This window comes from Drosophila busckii, chromosome 2L, assembly GCF_011750605.1.
Source record: "Drosophila busckii strain San Diego stock center, stock number 13000-0081.31 chromosome 2L, ASM1175060v1, whole genome shotgun sequence".
In the NCBI taxonomy this organism is placed as follows: Eukaryota; Metazoa; Arthropoda; class Insecta; order Diptera; family Drosophilidae; genus Drosophila; species Drosophila busckii.
In genome coordinates this window covers 10,487,446-10,515,243 of record NC_046604.1, presented here as the reverse complement: position 1 = coordinate 10,515,243, position 27,798 = coordinate 10,487,446, and the positions used below count along the sequence as shown (strand labels likewise).

The 27,798-nt window shown below is 36.7% G+C and overlaps 1 protein-coding gene across 1 annotated transcript; it reads left to right on the top strand.

The window, feature by feature from the left end:
• The first annotated feature begins 11 nt into the window (after positions 1 to 11).
• On the top strand, positions 12 to 27,798 carry LOC108594285 (carbohydrate sulfotransferase 4). The gene is made up of 4 exons (XM_017979423.2): positions 12 to 1,181; positions 26,054 to 26,236; positions 26,295 to 26,496; positions 26,563 to 27,798. Exons 1-4 carry the CDS (start codon positions 274 to 276, stop codon positions 26,692 to 26,694), a joined length of 1,425 nt encoding a protein of 474 aa, XP_017834912.1. The 5' UTR covers positions 12 to 273; the 3' UTR covers positions 26,695 to 27,798.

Sequence of the window (27,798 nt, the reverse complement as noted above, 5' to 3'; positions counted from 1 at the left end):
AATAACAGCTGTTTACGGTCGTGCTCCGAGGTCGCTTGTGTAAAATAATTGAAATAAATAGTAAATAAAAAATGCAATGCTTGGTGCATTATAGAATGTGAAATGCTGCAGTGTGGCGCGAGTTGGAGCGTGCGTGCGAGTGTGTGTAATTTAGCAATTCCAAGTGGGACGATGTAATTGTAAATAGAAGAGCCAAAGTACAAACAAAAGTTTCTATAGTTATTTAAGCACAAAGTGTATTTGAGATACAAGCAAGCAATAAGAGAGTAACAAATGAGCACAACGGATTTGGAAGCGTGTGCTCTGCTGGCCGGCGAAACTGTGGACACTGCTGCTGCTGCCAGCGCTGCTGAAGATTTGCCCAGGACACGCAGCAAGCCACGTATAGGCATCAATTTAAATTCGAAACGCAGACGCAATCGAATGTCTCGACGCGCGAATCTCATTGGCATCTGTGGCGTAAGCAGCTTGTGTATACTGCTGCTCATAGCGACAACACAGCATCGTCCACTAACCTCGCCTTTTGGCAGCGGGGGCAGCAACAGCGGAAGCTCTGCCGGTGGTGTCGCCTCCAATCTGCTGGCCAACAATCTGGCACGCAATGGCGGGTACTACGAGCGCCAGCCATCTCAGACACAGGCCACCATATACAATTTGACAGCAACCATTGGCGATGTGCTGGCGGCGCAGCGAGCTCGCATATTCACCGAAATGGAAAACTTTGAGTATCCGCGTGGCGGCGCCGAGAAGCTCAATGACTTGACACCCGATACGGGTGGAACGCCAGTGCGCAGCATTGTGGTGACCAGCTGGCGTTCGGGCTCCACTTTTCTGGGCGATATACTCAACGCCATGCCGGGCAACTTTTATCACTACGAACCGCTGCTGGACTTTGGCATTAAACAAATTCGTGATAACGATGATCAGCGCCAGGCCATACAGAATCTGAAAAATCTGCTCAATTGTGATTATGGCGATATGACTGATTACCTGGAGTACGGCAAGACACACACCTATCTATTTGAGCACAATGTACGGCTGTGGGACGTGTGTCGTGATTATCCGCGTTTCTGCTGGCGTCCCGCCTTCCTAACGCCCTTCTGTCGTCTGTTTCCCATACAAAGCATGAAGACGGTGCGTTTGCGTTTGGCCCAAGCCGAGGAATTGCTGCAAGACCAAAGGTGAGAGAAAAAAAACCTATTATATTGTATTGTTTTAACTTTTTGAATGCGCTACCCAAACGTGTTTTTAAACTCAAGCAAGCGCAAGAGAGCGAGAGCGGGAGAATGTGAGTGGGGATCGCTGGTAAAGAAAGTGAAAGGCGCTGCGTCGCGCCTGCGCAAAATTTGTCGCGTCTCTCTTGGCACGCGTCTTTGTCGCTGCTTTATTGCTTGCCATTGCTATTGCGGTTTCTCCCAACTACACTTTTTAGTGAATGCGTCAGTTACAGATACGCTTTGCTTGTTTTCACAATTGTTGGAGACTTGCCAGATAAAGCGAGCTTACATACGCACACAAGCATACATATACATATGCAATGTATATGTATGCTTGCATGTGTTTGTGTAAATGGCTTATCCAGCTGTGCTTATCACGCTTTGTGTGCAAGTTTAAATAAAAACTTTCTGTGTACTTATGAAAGGAAACTATGCAAGAATAATTCTTTTAATTTTTTTTTACTACTGCAGATCTTTTAATTATACGAATTGTGTTTTAGGCTTGCTTATCAGTCACTCGTTATGGTTCTTATCAGCAAGCACAAACTAATTAAAATTATAATTGCTGTCAGTTGCATGTTTGTTTTCTTTAAACAACATACAAAGCATTGTTTTTAAGCGAAATTAATATTTATAATTATTTACAACTTAACAAAGATACATGTATGTATATATTAGTTTTTCAATAGTAACAAGTACTTTATTTACATTTTTGCGATTAGATAAAGCTGAGAGTAAAGAAAAATGTTTGCAACTGCCAAAAAATTACAGAGAATTCTTTAAAAATTAAATAATGTACTGAAAGGTAAACAACAAATCAAGCAGCTGCAGTAAATCGCTGTTGCTTAAACATTGTAAATAAAATTATAGTGCTATTAGCTGTTGAATGAACATTAATCTTATTTTCGTTATGACAAATAGACTGCTACAAAAAAACTTTCCGTGCATAATAAATGTTTTTAAATTTCCTCATAGTTACTTTATCCATGATTTGCTTTTAAATATTAATTTTTAAAGCAGTGTTTTGTTTAAATGTTTGTGGCCTAACAGACAAACAATCAAGCTCAAGAACAACCAAAAGCAAAAGCATAGGGCCAAATAAAATCAATAAAATTAGTAGCTCATGGGCTTTCCGGGAACAAACAGCACCAGCTGTAGTATTTATGTAAACAGCAAGCAACGTCAACCGAACTCAAGGGTTTGATTGATGTCCCTCTGCTATTTTCGTAACAATCGTATTTGTGGTTTCACTTCACCCATTACCTAAAATCGCAATCAAAAGAAAACTAATCACATTTTGAGCGATATGTACACACATAACATATCTTATTGTTGTTGGTTCTGCAGCAAAGGATTCCACTCACACACACACACACACACACATTTGATTTGCTTAGACATGTGTGTATTACATTTCATTTCCACATTGTCATTCTGCTAAATGAGAATCGTTTGAGAAATGTCTAGTTGGAAATGAAAGCTCGTTAATGTCATCAGCCAGGCAGCCAGCCAGCCAGCCAGCCAGATATTCTTTGACGAGGTCAGTGCTGCCTACAATTTTATACTACAGGCGCCAATGATAAATTAATGCAACAAATCATGAGGCTTCCATACCAACTGACTGTCAGTTTCTCCAGCCTGTCAACCGGAAGACGTTGCGGCAATACTGAATAACAATTTATATTCTTATCTTTTTGTGGTCAATTGCGTTCAGAAAATAAATTAGCAAAAAATTCGAAATTTGTATATGTGCACATATTGCTTGGAACTGTATTAAAATAATATGTAGAACCTTTAGAAATTCTCTTTTAGAAAACAAATAAATCAAAATATGCTAAAGTTAAAAAAAATCTATACAAGTTGTTTTATATCTTTGCATTTGCAAATTAGAATAATATTAAAATTCTACACTATTTCAAAATAATATCTATCCATCCATCTATCTATTGCTGCTACTGCGCTGTAACTTGCAGATACATTTCATACACTCTATTATCGCAATCTGCTTTGGCCCTTCTCTTCACTTATCATCCTCATCCTTCTCATGGGTGCGTAATGCATCAAAATGCCGGAAACGCTCTTCAAACGCTTGAATTTGCCACCAGCGCCACCCACCCACCCACTCACTCACTCACCGACAGTTGCTAGGGCGGCCCTTTTAGCCAGTTTTGCCTCGTTTCGGAGCTGGCAACACATCTCACGCCCAATTTGGGTCAGTGCGCATTGACGGAGCGTTTTTGTTGACTGGGTCTATAAGCGTTTTGGCTTGGGCGCTGGCTTCTAATTGACTGCTCGAGGTTTCTGGGTGCGACGCACGAACACTTCTTTTTTGTTGCTGTTTTAGCTACTGTTAAACATTAATTGCGTATACGCCGCATTGCACAGACGCTTAATGGCGGGTTTATTTTAATCACATTACTAGGCACATTTTGATGTGATTCTAGTCTAGTGGCCAGCGGCTTTAAATCAATTGGCCCAAGTTGTCTATGGGGCTGGGGCTGGGGCTGGTAAATTTAGAAGTCTCTCATACATATGTGTGTGGCTTTTGTGGTCTTTAAGTCTTGAGCCGCTTTTGGCATAAAGGAAATAAATTGTTGTGAAAATTGAAAGCGCCCACAAAAGTTGAAAACGAGTTGCATGCAACAGCATTGAGGCAGTGGTGGCAGTGGCAACCGCAACCGCACAAGCATTTGGGCTTGCAAAGTCGCTTTTAGTTGGCTTATAATGAGCAAAGTGGTCATTAGCTGAAAAGTTTTCGTAAGCGCTGCGTTTTAAAGCGGGCCAAGAGAGATAACAATGAGCGAAGTGCTCTCGGCCTCAAACCTCATTCAAAGCATTTTGACCAAAGAAAAACCCGTTCTAAACCCAAAAATGAACAAAAATAAAAGCAGATTGCACAATAGAGAGCTTCGTTCTTGATGGCTTTTAAGCTCTGTGGCTCTGGCTGTGGCTGTTGTGCACTCTTGACTCTTTTAATGCGTGACAGTTTTGACAGAATAATAATAAAGCAATAAGAGTAATAGTTGAGAAAGAGGCAAAGAGTTCACTGAACCAACGCTTGACATACAATGCAAACAAAGCTAACAAACATTGCCCGCATTTTGCATTTGAATAACACAAAATTCGTAAAGTAAAAAACATTTGCAACGCTTTCAAGCCGCAGCTACTACGATTTGTAGTTGCTTTCTGTGCTGCGTAAATAGCTTAGAAAAAAAATATTGTTGATGCCCCACGCTGAGCGAGAGAGACAGAGAAAGAGACTTGGCCCCGGAGTCAAGCTAACAGCATTCGCACTTCAAGTCAAAGACTGTGACTGTGACTGCGACTGGTACGGGGTGAAGTGAAAGTGATTGATATTTTGTTTTGCTTATTTTTTGCTGCTGTAAATTTCGCTTTTTCGTCTGGCAATAGTTTGTTCAAATATAATTTCTACTCGAAATGTTGCTTGGGAGGAGCTCGTTACTTGCTTTTCGTATTTCTTATGTCTATTTAATTGGTTCGAGGTGTGACGGCGTTCATTAAAGTTATGAATTAACTGCTGTAAGCATGGCCTAATAACAGGTTTCTAGAATATTTAAATAGTTTAACTATCATATGGTCAGTGGGTTAGCAGCAAGTTCAAAGTGTTTGTTTATTTATGTAAAACTAAATTACAATAGGCAAAGCATTTAAGGCTGAATAAATTTAAACATATACAATATGATAATAGATTAGCTACTGAATTTAGCTTGCATTAATTAAGAATATTTAGCAAAAAAAAAATATTTAACAACAGGTGTCCATAGTAACTTCTATCAATGGCATTGTTATCGATAGTATCGCATAATAGCTTAATTAAAAAATAGGTCCTTTTAACAATACTTGCTATTTATTTAATTTATGTTAATTTATGGTAGATTTTTTCTCGATAATATTAGTTAGATAGTTTACAAGCACTACAAAAAAATAATAATATTAATACATAATAAATATCTAAAAAAAGCTAGAAAAAAAAGTTTCTTAAAAATTAAAAGAACATGCTATCGTCTTCATTTATTTTTAACTTTTAGTTTATTATTACCACAGAAAAAGTTACTTTAATTGATAAAAAATTGCGCAATGTATACTTTTTGTTTATTTATTTGTCAGTCAGCCCGTTCACTAAGTTGACCCGAAAAGTTTGGCATTACCACAAGCTAACATCATTATTGCTTAACAATATGTTATGTTGTTGTTTATTTTTAACATGCTGACAGCCAATGACAGCTCCAAAGATACTTATTGTTAGTCTTAAATGCAAATACTATATATAAAAAATATAAAAAAAGAAAGAGTAACTCACTTGCCTTGAACAGATTCTTTGCTGTATATTTTGGTTTTATATTTCTACGTCTAAGCAACAAACAATTACCAAGCAGTATTTATTGTTGACGCGTTGCGTAGTGAGTTCTTAAGTAGCAGCAACTAATGCGATTTCCCCGAACTGCAAGCTGAGCAGCTCACAAACTTTATGACATATGCTCAGAAGCCATTTGTTGTTGCTGCTGTCGGTTGCACGCTTCATCAATTTTCTAGAGCCGCGCAGCTTGTCGAAGTAGCTTGAAGTTTTTTTGAGTTAGATCGATTGCCTTAAATCATAGCAATTTTCACACGCTGTACTTGACCAAAAGCTGATTAGTTAGCTGTACTTTTCAGCGCTTCAATGAGCCTGAACTTCAGTTATTAGCAATAGCTGCAAGCTAGTTAAAGCCGCAGTTAGCCTAGCCACTTGAAATAACTGAATGCAAATTGGGTAGCAACAAATTTTATGTTGCTCGGCTTAAAAACAATCTTTTGCAATTTTTCACAGCATTTATTTTTTGTAATAATATTTTTTGTTTAAAAGGCAACTAAAATTGCAACAGCTGCTTACCAAGTTGAGCTTACCTGGCTTTGATTTATGTGCATGTGCGAAAAAAGAAAAGCATTGAGAGTGAGAGGGAGAGAGATGGAAAAAAGCAGTTTGCGAAATCCGTGTGGAAAATTGTCTGTCTAACTCTCTTTTAGTAGTAAAAGTATTTCTTTACTTTTAATGACCAAGGCAAAAGTTTTTCTCTATTGCTTTATTTTTCATTTGATTTTATTTATTTGCTGTTGTTGCTTTTAATTGCATTCAGAATAGTTGTAGAAAGTCTGGCGTTTCTTTTCTTTGGAAAAACAACAACAACAACAAATACTATTGTAAATAACATTAAGCTTAACGCGCTCTCATCATTGTGCAAATTTCACAGCCGGCGCTATTGAAACAAACCGGAACTTTTAGCCATTTCCATGTGGCTGCAGGTCTCTTTAAAGTTTGTTAGCTTTTGTGTGTGTGTGATTTATCAAATTTGATGGCTCTTGATAGCTTGGCTCACATACATGGCTGTCATTTAGTTTTAAGTAGCCATGAAGTGGCCATAAAGTACTTATACTTGGCTTTCAGTTGAAGCACTGCCCACTAGCCAAGTTTACAGCTTGAGTTACAACGCTGATAAACGTTGAAGCATTGTGTGTGCTTTGATAAATTGCAGCACTCCCCCCCCAACTAACAATAGTTTGTGAATTATCAAGAGTGCTGAAAGCTACTCGTGTTCACCAGAAGTGCTTATCAGCGTTGAATAAAGATAAAAATTAGGCCTTCAACAAATAAAAACAGTTTTATCTGCAAATTTATGCTGCTCTTTATTTAATAAAAAATTAAGTTTAAATGATAAGATAAGCTCAAGCTGTGAACTTAATTATGAGATTATGCTAATTGGTAGCAGGCAAATAGAAATTAACTAATTGTCTAGTTAAGTTAAGACATTCTTTCATATTAATTTCCCAGTAATTAGTTTAATGCGAGTCTTAGAATTTTTGATAAACGCAAGCAGCTTGGGGCTCATAGTTTGTTCTCATGTAACCATGTTGTAATCTATTAAAAATCTTACAATTGTTGCTTATTTTTTATTTATTTTTATCTTAATAATTCGATATTTGTGTGATTTACAATCTTTGTTTAACCAACAGCTGACCTCAATCATAACTCCATTCATCATTTATTTTCTATACTATTTGAGACTTTTATTTATAAACAAACAACACGCAGCTACTTTTCTTCTTTGCCACTGCAAGTCAAGTCGTTAAATAAATATGCAAACTGCACGCAATTAAAGGCAATGATAACTACAAGATTTATGTGCGACTGCCAAACGATTTTTAGTTAAACTTAAAGTGAGAAAAGTCTATGGTCTATGGCTTAACCATTTCATTTTTGACTTAATGCCCAAGGCTGGCAGTGGTCATAAATCTTACAAACGCCAGCTAGTTCTTTATTCTATGTTGAGGAACCAGCAATTTGCTTGCAGGCAAACTCAAACACACACACACACATACACATACACATACATTTTGTTATGCAATCAAAGTACTTGACTCGACTTCTACTGCTGCTGCTGCTGCTGCACTCCTGAGCTCAGTGGCTATGGCTCACTTACGTAAATGACGCCCACAATGTAGAATGTACGGCCAACGGGGCGTATGGGGAATATGTACAAAATGGCGAACAAGATGGCGTTACGCCCAGACGACGTCTGCTCGTTCGATTTGGCTGCAAGGATCATTTAAAAGAAAATCGAAGAAAACTCGCACACAAAAGCAAAAGCAAAGCACATGCATAAATAAATGCCCACAGAACAGAGACTCAAACTGCTGCAATCCCATAGTTTACTTTGTAGTAGTAGGGGCAAGGATAGCAGCTGAGGGTTGCAGCTTAACCCAGGCAGCACCCAAAGCTGCCGACATTGCGCTTAAGTTACAACCAGGCCAAGCCGGAACAGCTAAAACTTTGGCAGTGTTCTGTTCGTTCGTACCACCAAAAACTGAAGGCAGGAAATTTTGTGCTCGCGTTGCAAGAGCGAAAAACAAAACCCAAAATGATGAGAGAGGGGAAAAAAAAAAAAACAAAAATTGTAACACGACTTAGCAAAAATGTAGCGGAAATATAATGTGGACTGGGCAAGCAGCAAAAAGGAAGTCAGAATTGAATAAGTAAAAACTTTTTGCTAGCTTACAATGAAAATAAAAATAAAAACAAACAACAGCTTTAAATATGCAACATACAGCGCATAGTTATTAAATTATGAGCAACGACTTTTAATTTTTGGGTTTTCTAGTTTGTTTTATATGAATGAAAAATAATTTTCAAATTCAATGAATAAAGAGTATTGCTAATGTAACATTTTTACTATTATATTATTATTATTTTCTCTTTAAAACTATTTACTTTACAAGTACTTATGTCTAGTTTATTTTCAAAATTTTGTAGATATTTATTTCCACTGCTAATACTTCAATAAAACGCAAAACAAATTAATTTCAAAATCTCAAAGCCTTTGATATTTTTTTAAATTTTATATTAATTGTAGAATATTGATTTGAGATATTGCATCAAAAAGAAAAGTTAAAGCTTCAAAGGAATCCATTAAATATTAAATTGTAGCCTATAAACTAAACCTTTCTTTGTAAAAAGTTTCTCCAATACATTCACACTACTATAAAGATAATTAATAGACATTTAAGCAACAGCAATTTATGAGTTTGAAACAGAAGATAATGCACAGTTTCTCATTGGTTTGCAACATAGTCTGGGTTGACTTATGTGCATATGCGATTAAATTAGCTTTGGCAGCCCCAAAGACTTAAAAGCCAAGTTGGCTAACAGGCATTAAGGCCGAGACCTGGCACTTGGGCAACTTAATTTGATTTTGCTCCTTTGGCTCTTGAGTGCAACTAAATTATAGCAAAAAAGAAATATTTGCAGCCCTGTCGACTGACAGCTTTGACTATCATTAGCACAAGCTTGATTGTGGGCTTTTCTTTGGGTGTGTGTGTGTGTGTGTAAGTCGTTCTCATCTGATGTTAACCACTGTAATCTATTCGAGTGCTTGGGCTGCACTATTTCCAGCGCTTGCTCTGCCTGAGAGAGAGAGAGAGGGAGAGATATTAGCCTAATTTATGCGCGAAAGTCTTTTTTTCATTCTTTGGCTATAAGAGTTGAGAGAGGGCCGGGCCAGGCCGGGCCGAGCCGCCTGCGCTCTAGTTGAATGCCCAAGCTCCAAGTTTGCGTCATGACTGTTAATGATTGAGTGTTTGGTGCTAAGGCCTCTAACTGCAGCGCTTTATAAATTGTTTCAAGTCATGACACGCATTTTGTTCGTTCGTTTCTTCGTTTTGGGCTGCCCGAACATTGCACTGAAGGCGACTTTCTCTTTTGGAACCAAAACGCAAGTTCAACTCTAGCTTAGCTATATGTCTGGGCTCATTAATTTCATTCACACGTCTTAGAGCTGGCCAAAGACCCAGCCAGGCAGTCAGTTAGTAAGTCAGTCAACTGCCAAGTGCCTGTTAATCACAATTTAGCCTCTAACTGGGTTATAAGCTGATAGGCAAAAGCAAAAGCCGCAGCTACTACACAATTTGTAAACCTTTTGTTGTTTTTTTTTTGCTTACCATCATTCCTCTCCATTGGGCATGTTGCCGTTTTTTGTATCTTCCTTTGCCTTTAATTGTTGCCCCCCTCGTGTGTACCCGCTGACAAAGACTTCCACCGCACATCACAAACCCATTCGCACCCCCGGGGTTACCGGCTCCATTGTTTTATGCACCTTGCCTCTTTGTTACCTGCTGCGCTGCTGTAAGTTTGCCTCTAGCAAAGCTCAAGAAAAACACGGGGAAGTTACTAGTCCCTGCTCTGTGCTGTCGGTCGTTGCCATTGTCGCTGTCATAGAAAAATGTGTCAGCAAAGTACTTTTTAAATTAATTAGGAGTTGCTTGAGGACTGTAGCTGCTTGGCCAAGCTAAAGAAAGCGCAACGTTTGGCAAATTAAGTTAATTTAGCTGCTAACGATTGTAATAATAATACAAAAAGCAGTAGAATGGACAATAATCACTTAAGTTCAAGGGCAGACTTGATGAAACATTATGTACAAATTAAATGTAATTTTCAACTTTAGGCTATTATATAAATTTTTGTTTACAAAGCTATTTTATATTATTATTTACGCTATTTCTGCAGCCTATAATATTCTACTTTCATTTGTTATGAGCTTTTTTATGCAATAAATTCAATCAATTAGTTAACTTGCCTATAGAATTCAATAACTATGCATAATACGCAGTTCAGTTACAATAATCTAAACAGCTTCAAAATGAAGTTATTAAAGTATTTGCGATATAACTTTAATAGCATATATGTACATATGCTTTGAGATACTGACGGCATACATATATCTAATATATTTATTTGTATATATTTTTGTATCGAAATCAACATAATGCAACTTAAGTGCTCCAGATCCAAATCTGCCACACAAGTTGCCGCAAGTTGTGTGTTGTGTATTCTTGAAACTATTTGCTGGCTCCACGACCTTAACCAATTTGGCCATCTGTCACAATCATGGGGGGCAACTACTTTTGGCAACAAATTGATTTTTCTGTTCTGCGCCAAGAACAGATTGCCTACATTTTAACCTTCAGCTAAGCGACACATGCTTTACCTGTTTGGCTACCAACAAAACATAAAAAGAGCAGAGAGGAGAAGCGAAGAAAGGCAGAAAGTTTACGAAATCAAAAGCATAACGAACGCGAATTATAAATACAATGTTTGTGAAATGTTTTCGGAGACAGTCGAGTTAGTTCTGTCAGCTAACCTACACATGTATACTTACTTATATATATATATGTGTATATATATGTTTATAATATAGTAACATACCTGCTGGGCCTGGTGTCCATGTACGTGCGTGTATGTGTGTGTGTGTTGGCTGCTTGGCACTTGGCCAAAATATATTTCGCTTACTCTCGTTATGTGAAAAATGTCGGCGAGCGGCTTTGGAGCACTCAGCGCTTGGACTTGTATGTTGCTGTTGCTGCTGTTGCTGTTGTTGTTGTTGGGTTGGGGGCTTACCTCAAATACATTGTCCTACATGCTTGAATATTTTTCATATATTGCCGCTACTTTAACAACTTTGCCCAAATTCCTAGCATGCATATTTCATTTGGCATGCGTTTCATTTCTTTTTTTCTCTTCTCTCTCTCTCTTTGTTCCCTTTTATAAACACGCAAAGCGTACAATGGGTGGGTGGTTGGGTTGAAGTACATTGAGCATTGTTACTCACAACACAAATAATGTAATTTCACATGCATGTTTGTGTACGTGTGCGTGTGCGTATGTGTGTGTGTGTGTGCATGAGCGAGTTTGTGATTGCTTAAGTAGTACCTGAGATTACGAGTACCTCAGCAACATCTGTCGATAGCACGTGCTCGACTTGACCAAGTGCACAGAGCTCCTCTAGCATGGCTTACTGCTATATATGTACCCAAATAATTCCAAAGACTAGCACAAACCAATTGCTCAACTTCAAAACAAACACAACAAAATCAAAATTTGAACTTTGAAATCAAACCATAACACCGGTATCTAAGAACTCGACAAAAAAAATTACCCCATAAATGTCAAATTCTCCGTACATTGCCACAAATCGCTATTAATGAAATCATGTAAATATTGATTTAATATATTTAATTAAAAATAGCTTTATATGGTACTATTTACACGTCTTGGCCACAATCTTGATAATTGCATGCGAAATAAAAGTTTAGTTTTTTAGTTTAACTAAAAATAAAATTTGAAAAAATTTCTTCTAAATAAAAAATACTCTCTTCAGTCTTATTCATTATTTGACATTGATATAAATATATTAAAAAATATATATTTCTTTATTTAAAAATTAAAATTAATTAAATTAAGATTTTAAAAATAACCTACACTCATTGATATCTATCTTTACAACATATAATCGTCCACATAATCCTGTTCTTGGGCTTGTGTCTATTGTCAAATTTAATAAAAATATGTACAGTTTAAATAAAATAAAATAAAATATTATATGAAAACGCCAACGAATAAAAGATTACATAATATCATAAAATAATATTAAAATATTTAAAATTATTTTTGTTTTAAATTTGATAAGCTTATAGATTGGGAGTGTTAAATAGATCTAACATTTGTTGCAAGCATTGGAAATAACTTAACAATAGTTACTGCTATGATTTCGACTACAACTATTTTTCCAACTAATTTTATTTCTACTATTAGTTGTATAGATTATATTGCTACTACTATTCATATTGTTTTTATTTCTACTACTGTTTTTTAAAAATAAAAAAAGGTCGTTAATATATATTGTTTGATATAAGTTTTGTATATAAAATTAGTTTATGCCACTCTATTATATTTTTCACTATAGTTTTATGTTAGAGCCAAGTACACTTGTTGTTTATTTTATTGGCTTATTCAATTAAATATTATAAGTTCGAGTGTGCCACGCGCCTCGTTACATATTTTCCCTTTTACTTTATTGTTGTTTTACTTTTGCTTTGTTTATTAGCGCCTAACACAAGAATTGTTGCTGTTGTTGTTATTGTTGCTGCTGCCTTGGGTCATTGTGTGTCGCATTTTATGTTTATTTATTTTATGACACGACACTGAGCTGAGAGCACATTGTTGCAAATATTCGGCAGTTGGCATGTGGGTCTGTGTGTGTTATCTGGGTCAGCTGACTAACTGACTTATAGGGCTCGGCTCGTATCTGAATCTCTAGCACAATTCTCGCTCTAATCTCGGCGAGCGCTGACAGCAGCGCTGACAGTAAATATTGTTGGTTGGATGCTGGATGCTGCTCAGCTTTCTTATAAGGCCTGGGGCTTTGTTTCGCTCTCATTATGTAAGCTTGCCACATGGCTGGCCACATTGCATAATGATGCAGCCTGGTTATGTGTCCAGCTCTTCTCTTCTTCAACTTCAAACGGGCTTTGCTTGGCGTTAATTTAAGTTTTTAGCAGCTCGTTAGTACGTGTCAGTGCCGCACAATTTGTGGCACGCCCCAATGCCCCAACGCCTCAAGCCTTTGCGTGTGTGTGTGTGTGTAAACCTTAGTCACGTCCTTTTGTTGCACAGCGAACACAACATAAGTGTTTGCCACTGCAGTGACTGCCTGTCTTAAGGTCTCTCTCTCTCTGTGTTTTTGGCTTTTCCTTTCGATTTGCCCCCAACCCCCTCCCACCTCATACACTTTGCGGTGCAAATGGCACGAGCATAACAAATATGAAGCTGAAAACTCGATTTAATCAAAAGCCTTATTGACTTTAGAAAGTTAAGCTTGACTTTTCGTTTGTTCAAAGCTCAATTTTCTTTTATTTTCCTAATATTTAAAGGCACACACTTTAAATATACAAAAATATTGCTTTGCTTTGTAGCCTGCTTGACACACAATTTGTTTAAATTTTTCCATTGACTGTCAGTCAGACAGACAGACAGTCCAAAGCTGACATTGTGGCAAATGGCACAAGTTGTAGTTTTTTATTTTTATGTTGCTGCAGCAAACGATAAGTAGCAATGTTGTCAGCATCTAGACGCTGGCAGACAATTTGCGTTTGTAAAAGAAAATGTTGTGATTTTCCATTTCGTTGCACTTACAACTTTCCCACAGTGGCAACATAAACATATTTTGTCAGACAAAACAGCAACGCAGTTTTTTCTTTTTTCTAAATATCCAATTCGATTTAGCAACAACTTGGGAGTTTCGCTTTAGTTTAGGAAATTTGATTTTTATTAGGCAAGCACGTGCTTCAACTTTGCTTCAAGCGTGCTAATAAATGCAATATTTTTTGCCTAGAAGAAGAAGAAGAAAAAAAAAACAAAACATGCAAGCGGCACGTTGCACGTCTTGTCTATATTTTCTCTAGACTGTCGGTTAACAATACTAGCTAACTGTTCAGTGGCGTTAATTAAATTTGCCATAAAAGCAAAACGAAGTTTGCATGCGCTTTTCACAAAGAAATGTTTAGAAATGTGTTAGATAATAATTACATTTATTTTTAGTATAATTTGTGTACTAAAATATTTAGAAAAATTTAAAACAAATTACTTACTGCTGTACAATTGACAATTGCAATGCCATTTAACATACAAAAAGAAGAAAACGTAGACCAGCTGTAGAAATTATGTTAAAATGTTGCCAGTTCCATTGCTACTGTTAACTTTTTAACAGCAGAATGCAACGCTGCTTATTTAAATAAAAAGCGAATGTTATGTGGATTTTATGTTGCGCTGCTAACAGAAATATATGCTGCTAGCGAAATGTTTACTTATCGCGTTACGTAGCTTAATTATTTATTCAACTCTTTATGATTATCTAGTGACTGTAGAAAAATTATTAATAAAAAATAGTAAACATTTTTAGAGATATATTAAATGTATGCAAGAATTGAGGCTAGATCCAAAATTCGAATCATTCCAGCGTTAGTGTTAGCTGTTAAGAAATTTGCCACAAAGCTTGTCAGCTAGCTGAAATGCTTATACTGTTGGCTGCTCTAACCAAATAGCAGTTATAACTACAAGTTAGTTGCATTAATAGAGGGAAAACCGGCGTGGCGTTGACATAGCCTAGTCCGTTGAACGTCATCATTGACTCATTATAATTATCAAGCTGGATTTGCTGCACTAACAACTCAACAACATACATGCCTCTCTCTCTATTCTTCTTGCTGCTGCTGCTGCTGCTGCTGCTTACTCAAGTCACTTGCTTATCTAAGCAATTCTTATGCGCTAAATTGTTTTTGTTCTTTTTGTTTTACCTTTTTTTTCTTCTATATTTTTGCTGTTGTAAGTAGCAGCGGGCCAAGGCGTTGTTGCCACAATTGAAAACTGTAAACTGTTGCCACAATAATCGCAATAATTAAAAGCGCTCGAGCGCCACAAATCATGACAGGCACTGAAGCTGAAGCTGAAGCTGAAGCTGGCAAGCGCACTGGCCCGGCCAAGCTGCTTGGGTAATCGAGAGAAATGTAGAACAATGAATTGCTCAACAGCTGGCAACGGCAACGGGCTTGGGTATCGGGTTATGGTGAAAGGGTTAGAGCCAAGCAAGAGCAGCTGCCGCAGCTGATAAATAGTTGCAATTAAAATAGATTAGTGGAGCTCTGGCAACAAAGTATTAGAGTTGAAATGAAGTGCAGGCTGGTAAGCTGGCAAGACTGTAAACAATCTTTATATATGAAGAGCGTTCGTTGCTAACAAATATTTGCTTATTCGTATAAAATCCGACTCATTAAAGCGCATCAAGCTACACAGGCTGTGGTTATAAACAAAATATAAGCGGGCTTATCTCCTCGAAGCTCTTCGGCTTTTAACCTTGAGGTTGCCACAACGTGACTTTTGCCTTAACAACCTGACTGGGCATGGAACTGACTTGCGACAGTGTCAACTGATGCTCGTAGGCGCGCGCTCTGTGGGCGTGTGGGCGTGGTAATGTGGTCGCATAAAAAGGTACGTGCCACCTCAGTACTCTTCTTCGCATTTTATATATACACAACACACTTGCATGTAATTTGTTTGCATATTTAACGCTGCTTGTTGTGAAGTGAGGAGCGAAGAGTGTGCAGCGGGGCGTGGCAGCTGTGACAACCGAGCGGTTGTTCCGGTTTCCTTTGCCAAGTGGCTGCCTAGGCCTATGGGCCACCAAAGTCAAGGGTACCAGCCAGCACCAGCGCGTTGTTTAAGTAAGTGCGAATACACGAATATTTGCATTCAACAGAAAAAGTGAATGGATATTTACTCTGTGGCGCACTCAGCTGCGAATCAAAAAATAAATAAACAGTTGAAAGGCATACCCCAGACATTTAAAAAACGATTGTGTAAGCCTGGGTTACTTTTCCTAAAGTCTGTCTAAAACAATTGCTTGCATAAATTAAATAAAAATATATTAGTCGACAACATAGAAAATATTGTTAGTGGAAAGAAATTGCATCAACAGTTTGTCAATGGGTTTTACCTGAAAGTTGAGTTGCATTAATACTTTTTTAATTATAAAAATGATTTCATACAAAAATCATTTAGAATTTAGTTGCTTGCTTGTTCGCTCTTGAAACTTGTTGGTGTTTTTATTTTATTTTATTAAATGCTACAAGTTGAAGATCTTAACCTTTTTCTAAAGCGTTTATATTTGTGCCTCTTAAAAAATCCAAACTTGAATATAGATATATATTTACCTATCCAATTAATAAAGACTTTTATTTGTCATATGTTTTCATCATAACTTAACTTGCAATAAATTGCATTTCAAATAAACATTTTCTCGATTTGCTTATTTATTTTACAAAATGTTATAAAATGCTTTAAGCTACAAGTTTGAAAGCCTTATCATGCCTCTAACTAATTCAATTAATCATCTACATATTGATTTTACCTATCCCATAATACTAAATAAATAAATTGATAGTACTCGTAGTATAGTAATATAGTATTGTCATATATTTGTTATGTTTTATTCATGAGTAATTCTTTATTTGCATTTATTTCGCAGGCACTGCAATTTTTACAACACAAATTGATTGCAATATAAATATTTAAATGCTATATTTTCAATAAACATTCTTTGCCATTCATTGCCTTTGAATTCACTTGTTCACACGTCATATATTTTTATTATTTTATTTGGCATATACACACTTTACATACCTATATATATGTTTTGCTATTATTGGAATATTTTCGCTGCGCTCTCGTTTTCACAACAATCATGAACGTTAACGCGTTTTATTGTTGTCTCGAGTGCAATGCAAGCGAACAAGCGAGCGAGCGAACGAGCGTATTTACCTCGCAGGCGGCAGCAGCTAAGTGCTCGTATCTTAAAGATACAATCTCTCTTTGAGCATAACAGCAACACAATGCAATTGCCTGCAAGTCAGTTGGCAATGCATCTACTATTGATATTTGGGGCGTCGATGGGTTGGGCGCTGTTTGCTCTCTCGCTCTAGCTCTAGCTCTAGCTTCATGCTGTAATTTTTTTATTACCTCTGCAGCGGCTCAAGATGAGGCAGAAGAGTCGAGTAGCGCGCATATCTGCAAGTTGTTTAAATTAGTTCTATTCTTATGCAATGTTCTACGTGGCACCTTTGTGTGGCGTTGTGAATGCCGCACGTTGCAAGCATTCTTCATTCCATTGTTGTTGTTGCTACGCTACGCTTTGGCTTTACAATTGCAAACGGCATTCGCCAGTACGTTTTGTATCTACAGCTATGCATCTGCTTCTGCTTCTATGTGTGTGTGTGTGTGTGTGTGTAGTCATGTAATTTGCAGCCTATAATAAACGCGAAATTAGTTTTAGTTTTTTCCACCTCAAGCCAGAATTTTAAATTGTGCATAGAAATGAGTTAATAATAGGCTCAAATTGTTTTTATTATGTGCAGATCGCTTGAGTAATTCTTGTTATTATGCCATACAAAGAGTGCATAAAGCATAAATTTATTATTGAATTTATTATTTTTATTATATGTGTGCCTTACTTGAATTAAGCCAATTTTGTTGCAGTCGACTCCACTTTCCAATTATCCATTTGCCTTTCACTCGCTCGCCATTTGTCACTGCAGCGAAGGCTGCCCCTTGCTGCCCCCACCAGACTCCGCCCTACCGCTGGCACCTGCCCTGCAATTTATTGCCTCGCTCCAAAAAGAAAAAGAAAATAAACTGCACAGCGTCCAGCATCCAGTGTCTCTACCCTTTCGCCAGCTAGCGAGCATCATAAACAAGCAGCAGCAGCGATAACCACAGTTAATGCCGCCCGCAGAGGCACGAGACGCTGCACGTTGCACGTTGCAGTTGCAGTTGCAAATGCAGATGCAGTCTCTCGCTCTGCTGCAGTTGTGGGCAGCATTGCGCATTGAATTGAAACTTGCAATTTAAATTTATGATTGTTTTAATTCATACGTGTGGGCGTCTTTTGTACTGAATCAAGGCGTAATTGCCTTTGCAACAGTGCAAATAACGCAAATGGCTGTTGGGGCATATAAACTCTCAAATATGACACAATATTAATAAAATGTTTATTATTTTATCTCATTGCAGGTATGTCAAAACAAAGAAGAGCGCTAAGCAAGTATAAAATATATTTATAGCTTATTGTGTATAATTCATAAATATTTGGAGTGTCTTTTTATTTACTTAGACTTGTGCCAAACCCATGAGATTGCTTTTTGCATAAGCAATCCCCAACACTTATCAACAAATAGATAAAACCAGTTAATAAATATTTATGTAAACACAAGGGCGTGCTGCCCAATTGGGAAATGTAAGAATACAAATGGCACATTTCATAAATAAATCAGCGTCAGTTCGAGGGCCATATAAAATTTTTAACTCACAAGTTAAATGAAGTGTCAAAATTGTAGCCACATAAATTGCATTTACATGACAGTCATGAAATGAAGTGAATGACAGTCTAGTGTGGGCGTCAGGAAATTCCTTGTATTCCCCAAAGGTGTGGCCATGCTATTCAATTTTGCATTGAGGCATTGAGACAGCTATGCGGTTGAATTCTAGCCCAAGAGCTCGTTTAATTGCATAGCGCATCAGAAATGTTGATTGCCTTTCTATACGCTTTACATTTAATTGCATTTTGGTGTTAGACAAGGCAAAGTGAAAGGTACAAAACTGAACAAGCCGCCAACTCTTTATGTGGGTGACACAAAATTCAGCTCGAAAGTGTTATGGAGCTGCTGCTTGCCTCTATAGAAAATGGAATTAAACTCAAGGCTCTCTCAAGCGCCGCCTGCATTGCAGTCGACGCACTTTGCTGGCATCTTTTGCTTTTCACACTTGAGCACCGCATTGCTAATGAGCTTAAGGATTAGGCGCCCAGCAGCAGCAGCAGCAGCCCGCTTCACTCCCTTAAGTCGCCACATCGCTGCATAATGACGGCGATAAGTCATTAAGTAGCTCAGTCAGCACAAGAAACGCTGCAAAGTCAACACTTTGCTGCACCAAGACGAAGTAAAAGTAGCAGGGCACGGGCACGGGCACGGAGCTAACCATGAGCTATGCTCGAGCTGGAGTTTGTAGCATATTGCATTTGGCAGTGGCTGTCAGTGGCATTAGATTGTGCTTGACTATGGCTTTGGATAGGCTTGAGTGACTGTGGTAATTTGTTAGCTAATTAATTTCAATTTAGGGTTTACTATTTTTGTTGTTTGTTTGCAAACTAAAGAGCTACAATTTCCAGCTAAAACTTTCTAGCAGTTGAACTTATTACAGCAGCTAAACTTATTAATTACAATTAGGCTTTGGCGATTAAATATTTAAGCTTTGTTATTAATTTTTCAAGAAGATTTACACAAATTTCAAAATTGCCCAAAATTAGTTATATTTTTGTTTACAAATATTTATTATAATTAATTGGATTGAATTAAATTGAATTAAATCGAATTAAATTTGTCTTCAGAGTAGGAATAAGAATAATTAAGTAGAATATAAGTATTGGTACATATGTACGTAAGGATAAGATTATTTGATCTTAAAGCTTAACAATCAACTCGCGCCTGTCTATGTTAATCTGCTGCTGTTTATTCTATGTTAAGCTGCTACTGCTTATTAAATGTTAAGCTGCTACTGTTAAGTTACGCTCACTGTCATCCTCAGCCTAAATGTGTTGCTGTAAAATTAAAATATTGTAAGCTCAACTGATTTGTTTTTTGTAAGCGTATTACAGAAATTAAAATTCATTCCTCGATTTAATTAAAAGTTCAGCAAAAATGCTATTGAACTTTTTGCATACCTTTATTGATTGCTTGCCAAAAAAAAAAAAGAAAAGTTGTGCTGGCATGAAAATTGTGCAAAATTCAATTTCGCACAAATCAATCAAATGCGAAAAAGGACATTTAATGAGTTGCCCGCATAGGTACAAAGTCTGAAGTTGCGGCAAAAACTTTTCTTCAGCAGCATTAAAAAAAAAAAGCTGTTGCCAATTAGCTCAAACATTTGAGCAAGAGAGCATATCAATCTTTCACCATAAATGTGAGCTGCTCTTTGATGCTTTTTTAGTTAATTTATATACTACGACTGCCAACGTAGGAAGTCGCGCTTGCTCTACAATAATTTCACATGTCAACTAAATTGCTTGGAGCAGCGCAGCCGCGGCAACAGGACCTGACTCTTATTTCTGGCAAACATCAGAGCGCCGCCAAAGCAAACATACGCTGAACTGGCATGGGGTCTGCTCAGTTTGGTTTTATGGCAGCTTTGGCCTATCAAAAGCGTGGCCCTAAAGGCTACTCTCATGTCAAATGCACGAGCACAATAAATTTCAAATGCCGTGGCAAGCAGCAAACAAAAAAAAAAACAAAACAGAAAAGCGAACTCTACACTTACTATACGTATAGATATAAATTGCCAGTGGAATCTGGGCAGACAATGCGAGCAGTTTTTCAATGATGCCCAGCTTCAGCTCCCACTGGAGCATGTTGCCTTCGTCTGCGGCCCGGACGATGTGTGAGCGTCCATTGGCTTGTCATATGTATATTTTCACGTCATTAGAGCGCCTTGCTTAGTTTCTTATTAATGGAGTTATGCAGTCAAAGAGGCGGCGGCGGCTGCTTCATGTGTCAAGCTCTAAACTTGCAACGCTTTGTGCTCTGCAATTTGGTTGCAAATGCCACCTCTGACCGCCTGAGCACTGAGCTCTGTCTATTGTCATACGATTCGCTGGCTGCCTTTCTCTTTTTTGCACTTAAGTGTTCGTTGCTGTTGTCGTCGTCGTCGCATCTCCCCAGTTGACTTTGATTGACATTTGCCGTTGTTTGCATTTACCGGCAATTTTTCACCTTGATTTCATTTCGCATTTTGGGTGGCCCTCGTCGCTGCCTGCTACTTTCTGTTTACAATTGAAATTGATCAAGCGCTCTTGGTACTTTCCACTGCTTTGACCCAAATAAGAAATTCCTAGCAACTATCTAAACTAAGTTGCAGTTTAGTTTACGTCTGCAAACTGTTATTACAGTCACGCAATTTGCCACTTAACTGCGCTCGTTTTATTATCGACTTTCAATGTTGTGTGGCGCAGTTTGGATTGTCAAGTTCAAGGTATTACTTTGCTCATAATCAATCAGTTATGTACGAACGGCAAACAATTAGTTTTAACTAAGGCAATACACTTTACTTTCACCCAGGCAGACAGACAGGCAGACAGACACCACTTAAACTATTAAAGTAATGCAATTTACTTGTTCAACTGCATATGCTTTGGCTGCTCCCTTCGTGCGGGAACATGCAAATATATAATGAAAATTGGACACTTGCTCAAAAGTGGGGCAACTGTCTGTAGTCTCTGCTCCACGGCTTGACAGGATGTGTTCACTTTGAAAATGAAATAAATGTATGCCATCTGGCAGTCCTGGCAGTCCTGGCTAGCTTGGCGTGCCAGGCATGAACTATGCGCTGGCCTTTTATATTTGAGGCTTTCACGTTGGGCGCCATGACTTCATTTTTGCATATTTGTTGTTCTGTGGCTTGTGCTGTGGCTTTCATTGTTTGCGTTGTTCTCACGTCTGATATTTTTGGGGATTGTTGTATAAGCACCTAGCGCTGTTATGGGAGTGTGTTGCTTGTATGTTGTGTCGTGGGGTAGATCGCTGTTCACACATGCATGATTCTTCTTGGGTAAGCATGCTTAAATCAAACTGTTTATTTTTCATTTAGAGTTCTAGTTTGCTTCTACAATTATCTTTATTTAATCGCGTTGTCGTATAATATGTGGTTTATAATAATTATAGTGTGTAGTTCAGCTTGATTAATCTATTGCCAATACACGAATCTCCTGTGAAGTAAAATGTATTTGTGTAAAGTTAATAAAACTCATGCATAATTAAATATATTATTGAAACGCAAATGTCAAATGTAGTTAGCTAGACTCGCACTTGCCATTTGCTTACTTTATGCTATTAATCATATTACCAAACAGTTGAAAGACGATCAAAAGCTTGACTGAATATTCAAACTGACTAATACCATTGCCACATATATTTTTAACAATTTGTTGATGCCAACCATATGCTTATATTTTTTATTATAAAAATTTTATTTTGTGTAGCAAAAGATTTATGCGCTCATATTGTTAAGAGCCGTGTTTTTCAGCTGCTTTTAATTGCTTTTGCCGCATTAGCAGCGTTTTATTTTTATTTATAGCCAACACTTGGTTCAGCATAAGTTAAGTTATGTTTTTAATTTATTTTTTATAGCTAATTAAATGAACACCCACGCAGCTTTTAAGCAGCTCATAGAAATGTAGGTTTTGTAAACTTTCAGCTGCTAGTCTTAAGCTTTGACCCCTGACCTAATGACTTTCTCGTACTAAATGGCCTCCAAAAAAAAAAAAAAAAACTATCTGCGTAGCCATTGCCTAATTTCAACTGTTGTTAGTTTTTGCTGCGGCAATTTTGCGGCATTTTGACACAGTTTACTGAGATCAAACAGTCAGCAGATTTGCCAAAAAAAAAAAAATTTGCAGTAGCTGCTTTAAAAAAACCAAAGCGAAAAAAACATAGATATTATTTACAGTTAACTGCCCAACATTTTGTTCTTTTTGGGGTCAGCTCTAATTCATGCTAATACCCTTAACGAGTTATTAGCTATCGTTCGCTTATATACGTATATGTATCAGCAAAGAATAAAATACATATTTACATAACCATTGTTAGCCCCTCGCTCGCCCCGCATCGTTAAACATAAAAGCAAAAGTGTCTAAGATTTCTTTTGTGCCGCTCACGTGTTGCTCGAGGCCTTGAACCTAAACAAATGAACTTTACTAAACAATCGATAGACAAACGACTATAGTCATTAGCATAGAGCTCTTGCACAGATTTGTCTTTATGGCAGCCATAATTCATGCGCTCCTATGTCTAATGAATGACCCAATGCAACGGTTCTGCTCATAAGCCATATTTTGTGTTAATTAAGTTAATTAACTAGAACCTACAGTTTTAATTCTGCTATTGAATAAAGATTTTATTTAGCTAATTAATTCTGATCAACTAGTAAAAATTACAAATATTTTTATGATTAAGTTCTTTACTACTTTTTAGTTTGAAATCTTTTAAAATACAGTTCGTAGCAGTTCATAACTTTAGCAATTACTTAACATTGAATAAATCAAATTGATTTAAAGCCGCTGTCTAAGTAATTTACAGCCGTAATGTTAATTCTTTTGTAATCGTTGCATTTGACAAGCCAAAGCTCTCATAATAGTTAACATCTGTTAACATGAAAGCAAAGAGGCTTTCTTTGTTGTCAGGACACAATCTGCTCTTCTTCTTTTTTCTACATGGCTAATTAACATTAAACTGGATTAGCGGTAAAATTTGTCTGCGTGCAGCTGCGCCCTTCGCGTTTTATAAAAAAAAAACTTTGCGGCTCTTCTGTGGGCCCGCTTGACATAAGCTGATAATTTTGATTAATTGTTGCTAATGCCTGAATAAAGCGAGCGAGAGCACCTAGCGCCTAGGCAGGTTTTAAATTATATAAAGCTGCTCATATTATATCTTTAAGCCTTAAAATTTAAATGTATACACTTGTTGTGTGGTACTTACTTGTTAACTTTTAATTGCGGCGCGTGTTGCTGTTTTTTTATTTTCATTTGCTGCCTTTTGCTGTTGGTTACTTAAATGCTGTGCGCAGTTTTTCGCATTTTATATCGCTTGTAACGCAGTTTCAACAAATTATTTTTTGCTTCTTTTTTCCATGATATTTATATAAAAAATTTCGCTATTTTTTCTTATGCCGTGCGCTACGCGACATTATGACATATTTATCAAATTAACTCACACAACTATATTGCAGCTCCGAAAGCCAAAGTGAGCTACTAGGTCACAAGCGTATACGTAAATTTTTTAAAGCCGCCAAGTGAGTGCACAAAATTTTAGACATGCGAATATATGACAAGTTAAAACTATTGCAGCAGTAACTTAAAATCAAAGGCTTATTGTTATGCAAAAATTATGCATGTTGAATTATAAATTAGCAGCTGTTGTCGTCAAGTGTGACCAACGACAAGCTGGACACAAGTGCTTTGGCCATTTGCTCTGTCAGTAATAGCACTGGCAAAACACAAGACTATTTTTAAACAATTATATCATTATTATTTTCACTTGCTCTACTTACAAGCCAAACAGTCAATGTCAATTTTGTGGCTTTAATCTCAATACAAGTGGAGATTTTAGTGCTTCGCCGGTTATATAATTACAAATTGGCATTTTGCATAATTATAATGGAAAAAAGTGAAATTTTTTGTATGAATTGTGTGTGTGTGTGTGTGGGTTGTGCACTTAAAACCGTCAAGTATACTCAAGCATAAATTAAAAATGAGATGAAATTTTATTAAACAGAAATTCAATTCAGGCACAGCCAGCCGTAGAAATTTTGGTTTTCCTACAAGCTGTCAAATAGATTTTGTGCGTTTTGCATATTGCAATTTATATCGATATGCCAATTATATATATGATGACAGACCGTGAGAGTGCCTCTTGTTTATGTATAAATAAATATATGCAGGCCTTAGGGCTCTTATTACCTAAAAGTATTTTGTAAATTATTTTTATGAGCACTTGTTTTGTCTTGAAGATATTTAAAATAGATTTAAACTAATCATTAAAAGCAAGCAATAAATTGAGTTGACTACGAAATATTTGTTGAGCGTAAGACTTCAATATTTTTATATTTTCTTCGTTCAAAAAAGTCATAAGTATTACTTTGTCGGTTTATTTCTTTCACCTTTTGCATATATTTGATTTGCTTTGCACTTGAGCAGCTGTGCCTGCGATTAAAGTTTCAACTTTAATCATTCGTAGCGCTTTTTTATAGCTGGTTTGTTGGCAAAAAATCAACTCTTAGTAATATGCAAATGTCTTTGTTGTTGCTGCTGCTGCTGTGCTTTTTCTCGTATTTTGCGTAACTTTATTTTTTCATACTCTGCTTGCTCATTAGTTTAACAATATTGAAATAAATATTCACAATCAATTTGTACTTAACACTGCATCAATCAATACATAAGGCGCATCAATCAAAATATTTTTACTATTATTATGTTGTTTAATCAATTGTTAAGAGTTTTATACACAGCAGCAGCAAGCAACAGCGAACAGTTATTGTTATTGTTACTGTTACTGTTATTATTTTTGCACGGCTTGGTGCCCTCAGAGCTGACATTTTGCTTTTAGACCTGATTTAAGTTTTGCCGAATGTTTTAACAATTTACATTAAATTTGCCGCTATTAAAATTTTCAAGTTTAAAAATAGTTTGCCAAATTGTCAATTTGATTCCATTTGTAGCTTCAATAATAGACTCGAATTATTGTCTAGCTCATCAAATTTTAAGTAGCAACAAAATTTATATATATGTCTGATTAGATGCATATGTACATATGTAAGTTGATGGTCACTTAGCTCGTTAGCTTGTTGACAGCGACAAATTCATTAGCGTTGTGGCTTTATGGGAATTTGGGGAAAACTGCAGCAGTTTGCACTTTGGCATCGCCTGTGGTAAATGCTGATTTCGCTATTGCAACTGATGATGATAATGATAATGATAATGTGGCACAAGGGGCATTGACAACTGTTTGCGTTGTACGTTGGCTATAAAAATAAAATAATGCTAAGGCAGACTGCTGAAGAGCTGCTCTTTTAGCTTTGAGTATTTTATTTAAATTGCTTTGCTTTTCATTGAAGGCTAAAACACTTGAGCTAAAATTAGCTTTATATTAAATTTGATAATAGTATACACGTAATTATTTAATTGCCTTGAAAAGTTAGTTGGCATTAAATTCGAATTTTATTTTTTATAACGAGCAACAATTGATTGTGTGCAAGCTCCGTTGTTATAGCGCGATGAACTTCACGCTCTATGCACAACTATTACGTTAACTAATCACTTGCCTGCCTATATCATTAATATATGTATTTCTTATTGCAGTCTATCCAATTTGCGCATTGTGCTGCTGGTGCGAGATCCACGAGGCACAATGCAATCGCGACGTCATCGTGTCTGGTGCGGAGGCAATGAGGATTGTGAGAATCCAAGCTTGGTCTGTCAGGATCTGGTGGATGACTATAATACAGCCGAGAAGCTGCTCAAGTTATATCCAACGCGCTTCAGGTAAGTAATTTAAATAGTTAATGCAATACTAGTATTCATTTATTTATTGCCTTTTCAGAACTCTGCGCTATGAGGACTTGTCTTTGAATCCCTATGATATGACACAGGAGATTTTGCAATTTTATGGACTGCCCTTTGATTCGGCTGTGGAAGAGTTTCTCGACTCGCATACCAAAGTGAACATGGGCGGTGTTAGTTCCACATATCGTGATTCCAGATCGGCGCCCTTCCATTGGAAGCAAGATCTCAAGCCAGAGGAGGTTAGTGTCTGTTGCTTATTAGCTTATATATAAAATACAAACTAAAACTGTTTTATGCTCTCGCAGATCAAACAAATTCAGGATGTCTGCGTGGAGGCCATGGATCTTTGGGGCTATCGCCGCATGGGCAACTTGAGCAGCTTTGCCAATCTGCAGCAGAACTTTGATCCAATTGTATTGCCGCCGCCGTTTACGTGAAGAGCGCGTCATGTGATGAGCTCTCACATATAAACACATAAACTGATAAAGATAACTAATTCTTCTACTTGGTACATTTTGTTGTGATATCGTCGTGTTGAACGAACAAAAAGAAAACAAAAAAGATTTTTGAAAGCATTAATTAACTGAAAGATCAATTTATATAAGGCTATGGCAGTAGCTGGCACAGTTTTTCTTTGCTAAACACGCAAACCACACTTACTGAGCAATAGTTAATGATATACCATATATATACGTTACTATTACAATATACAATATACGATATACAATATGTATGGATGTATGAATGTATGTATGATTACGATATAATGGCATAATTTTAGTAATTGGCGAATTTTGTGTAGAGCGTAAAAATCGAATATCACATTTATATTATACATATATTTAGGTCTAGCATCTTAAGCAATAACAAATAACTGATATACTGAGAAATTAGTCTAAATATTTAGATAAGAACACAAGCTGGCATTACATACTCTTAACTTGGCTTCTAAATTTAGTCCACACATATTTTTGTAATTTATTTTGGCTTGAGAAATTCAATTCACAAAAAAAATCCAGTGATTTAGCAACTATTACAAACAAAAACGTATCAAAATCAAATTTAGACAAACTTACTATGCAAAATCAAACAAAAATCTGTTGTGCAATAAAAAAAAAAAAAAAAAACGAAAGACAGAAATTGCAAAAATCTTGGCTTAGCGAAATTATTGTTAACGAGTATTTACATGGATACATGATTACAAATGTAAGCGCAATGATGAGCATTCAACTCCAAAACCTTAGTTTAGTCCTATTGTTAGTCTGCAAGCATTATTTTAATAAAATATGTAGCATTATATTGAAATCGAGCTTAAATGCTCGCCTAAGTTGTTGTAATTTGTAATTAAAATGTAATATATATAGATTATATACTATTTTCCTTAGTTTTAAACTTATTTGAAAGTGTTTCAAAAGCAAATTGCGTACAGCCCAGTTATGTGCGGTGAACTACTAATGCTTAAAGTACATTTAAAACCAGTTAGGTAATTGCATACATACAATTTGGCAATATTTGCATTTTAAATACAACAAATTAAATAA

Excerpts from the sequence above, each read along its gene's own strand:
- LOC108594285 (XM_017979423.2), top strand. The coding sequence starts at position 274 with ATGAGCACAACGGATTTGGAAGCGTGTGCTCTGCTGGCCGGCGAAACT. Across the intron at positions 26,237-26,294 it reads TTATATCCAACGCGCTTCAG|AACTCTGCGCTATGAGGACT; the intron begins GTAAGTAATTTA and ends TTGCCTTTTCAG. Across the intron at positions 26,497-26,562 it reads AAGATCTCAAGCCAGAGGAG|ATCAAACAAATTCAGGATGT; the intron begins GTTAGTGTCTGT and ends ATGCTCTCGCAG.